Source organism: Sinocyclocheilus grahami, unplaced genomic scaffold (assembly GCF_001515645.1).
Source record: "Sinocyclocheilus grahami isolate Dianchi unplaced genomic scaffold, SAMN03320097.WGS_v1.1 scaffold119.1, whole genome shotgun sequence".
NCBI lineage: Eukaryota > Metazoa > Chordata > Actinopteri > Cypriniformes > Cyprinidae > Sinocyclocheilus > Sinocyclocheilus grahami.
This window is the reverse complement of record NW_015505298.1, coordinates 940,787-943,684: the sequence shown is the minus strand read 5'-3', so window position 1 is coordinate 943,684 and position 2,898 is coordinate 940,787. Positions and strand designations below refer to the sequence as shown.

The following is a 2,898-nucleotide window of genomic DNA, read 5'->3' as shown; positions in this document are numbered from 1 at the left end:
CATTAAAATTACAGGAACAATCTGTATTGTAATTATGGAAAATGTACTGTATTTTTACAAGATGGATATTTTCCGTTATTTCGCTATTTTTTCTTGCGAAGTTTAACTAAATTAGTTTAATTTTCTTCACAAACCTGGCGTCTGTACATTGACAGTATTGCAGTATTGAAAAGCTTTATAAGTGCGCCCTCTGCTGTCGTATATATGTAAACGTCTGCTAGAAGTGCTTCCGGATCAAAATTGATTCCCTTTCATCCACATGTTATTCACATGTTTACATGGGCATTTGTATTCGGAGTGAAATATTGGTGACACTGACATCGGAATACATTTATTACAGACTGTTATAGTAAAAGAGCGCCGATATGTCGGACAGTGAAGATGAAGCTTGTGAACGGACTTCGGCAGCAAAGAAGAGAGGTGGGTGCTAACTAACTAACTAACACTGTTCAGTCTCTTCACTAACGTTACATACTGTAAACTCAAATATGTCCAGTGCCTAGAAAGTATCTAACCTTATTGTCTACCCCCAGTTTCAAAGTACCAATGTCCGGGTGACTTTGTGCGCATGTCGTATGGTTCCTCTGTAAGCGCCTTATGGGATGAAGATGAAGAGAAGGAATCGTGGCTCATCAAAGCTCCAGCTCATTTTGATCCTAAATGGTACAAAATACTCTGGAAATAGCTTATTGTTTTAAATAACATATTGGGATTAATGTACAGCTTTGCTAAAATGATTTCTGTCATAATTTGGGACCAATCCTGAGGAGGTCACACATAATAATAAATATTATTAATATTAAATGAATGTAATAAAAATGTTTATTGTTTAATACAATTTAATTGTATTTTTATGCAAGTAATAGCAAGTAGCAAGTGATATTTAATTATACTTAAAATAATAATAGAAATAGAAAATCTACCGGAGTTCTGTCAATTCCAGCAGTCCTGTACAATATCACTGTAATAATTATATATATTTTTAATAGCAGAAAATCTATTAGTAGTCTTTTAAATCCCTTAAGAATTTTGGTTTGGTTTTTATTTTTTATTTTTTAAATATTGACAAGGATCCCATGGTCATGGAAAATCTGGAAATATTACTGTTTTGAAATATCAAAATTGTGATTGTCTTAAAAGTCACGCAACACTCTACTGTGAATATACATTTTTCTAGTCATGCTGTGCTCTGAAATATTGCTTTAGGTAGATATTGTTATTTGTAAATGTCAATTTGTAGAATGAATGAAAACATGGCAACATTGTAATTTATGTCTGTCCATTGAGGGTAACTGCCTGTACGTTACTGGCTAAATGGTTTGAATGTATTAAATGTACTGCAAGAAATCATTGCTAAAATTAGAATGAAAAAACAAAGCCCTGTATTAAATATTGCATAAATGAAATTGTGGTTGATCAATTTAATAGTCATTGTTTTGTGTCCTTTGCAGCTTTGAAAAGCTCAAAGTTCCCTTATCAGGACTGGAAATGGTCCAGTCTTGTGGCACAACACCTCAGATCTACAGCGTCCTCAGTAGCAGGACAGCACCATCAGACCTCCATCTGCTCATTTCCAAAGGGAAGCCTTTTCTCTGTTCCTCTGGCTTCAGTGGTGTCCTCAAGATCTCCGAGAGCTACGGAAACTGCAGTGAGAACCAAGGTCCCGTTCCCATCCCGGCCACTCCAGCTCCATCCATCCCAGCTGGTCTGAAGCAACGTTTCCAGCCTTTTGGTAGTTCCATTGCAGCTCACAGGCAAGATGAAGTCACCGTAGTCTCTCCAACTGCTCCCAAGAGAACCAGTCGGGATCCAATTGAGGGCGAGGAGCGGAAAAAGAAGAAAAAGAAAAAGAAAGACAAGAGGACAGTGACACAGTTTTTATCAAGGAAGAACAGACACAGATTGACTGTGATCAGTTAGAGTTATCTGAGCTTATGGAGGAAGAACCGACAGAGGAAAGGAGGAGGGGGAAGAAAGAGAAGGAAAGACATAGTGAAGACATAACTGATGCAAGTTTAATATCCAAAACAGAGCCACTGGATCCTCCTTATGATTACACTGACACACCAGGGAAAACCAAAAAGAAGAAAAAGAAAAGAAGTCGACACGAGTAGACTGTCATAAGAAATGCTTTATCAATTTGTCATGTTCACAAATGCTTACTGTAATATTTAACTGTCAAATATAATGGAGAAACTGTCTGTCATAATTCAAAAGTGCTGTACAGCATTCATAATTACCTTATGCATTGATTTATTCTTCTGCTTTTTTGTGTGTGTGTGTGTGTTTTACTGTCATTCATGCAACTGCACATCACAGAGATGCTAATTTATGTAATAGACCTTAATCATAAAATTTTCACAACTCGCAACTTTTTGAACTGTTTAATTGAGTTTGTCTACTGTAAGTTTTTTTTTCCCCTTCCCAGAAAGACATCTGGTCAGCTGAACAATCGGTATGTTATTAAACAACAGTACAATCCATTGAACGCACTGCACTTTTGTCCCTCACATCCTCGTTTTTATTCCCGTTAAAAAAATGTATATGGCGCTTCTCTAAGGTCTGTACAGGTATTAAATGAAAATTCACATTCACTCACCTTTGTCGTTCCAAACTTGAATGATTTTATTCCGTGGACCATTAAATAATATATGTTTAGGATTTGACTTTCATTATGAAGGAGTTTTTCAAAATATTTTCTTTTTGTGTTCTACAATTTTAACTTTTAGCTGAACTTTCCCTTTAAACACTGCGTTTCTGCAGTACTTGCGGTTCGCCGGTAGGTGGCGTGAGATCTCCCTCTGCCGGAGAGAACGCTGAAGGGCCGCCGCTTGTTCTGCACCGAGGTATGGTCATGTTTTCTAATGAGCACCGGCACGTTTGCCGCCTGCAAATTCG

The 2,898-nt window shown here is 37.1% G+C and overlaps 1 protein-coding gene across 1 annotated transcript; it reads left to right on the top strand.

Moving 5' to 3' along the window:
* The first annotated feature begins 220 nt into the window (after window positions 1-220).
* polr1g (RNA polymerase I subunit G) lies at window positions 221-2,267 on the top strand. The gene is given in 4 exon segments (XM_016278223.1): window positions 221-420; window positions 534-663; window positions 1,452-1,858; window positions 1,861-2,267. Coding segments are annotated over 4 exon segments (846 nt in total). The 5' UTR covers window positions 221-365; the 3' UTR covers window positions 2,115-2,267.
* The last annotated feature ends 631 nt before the right edge of the window (window positions 2,268-2,898 follow it).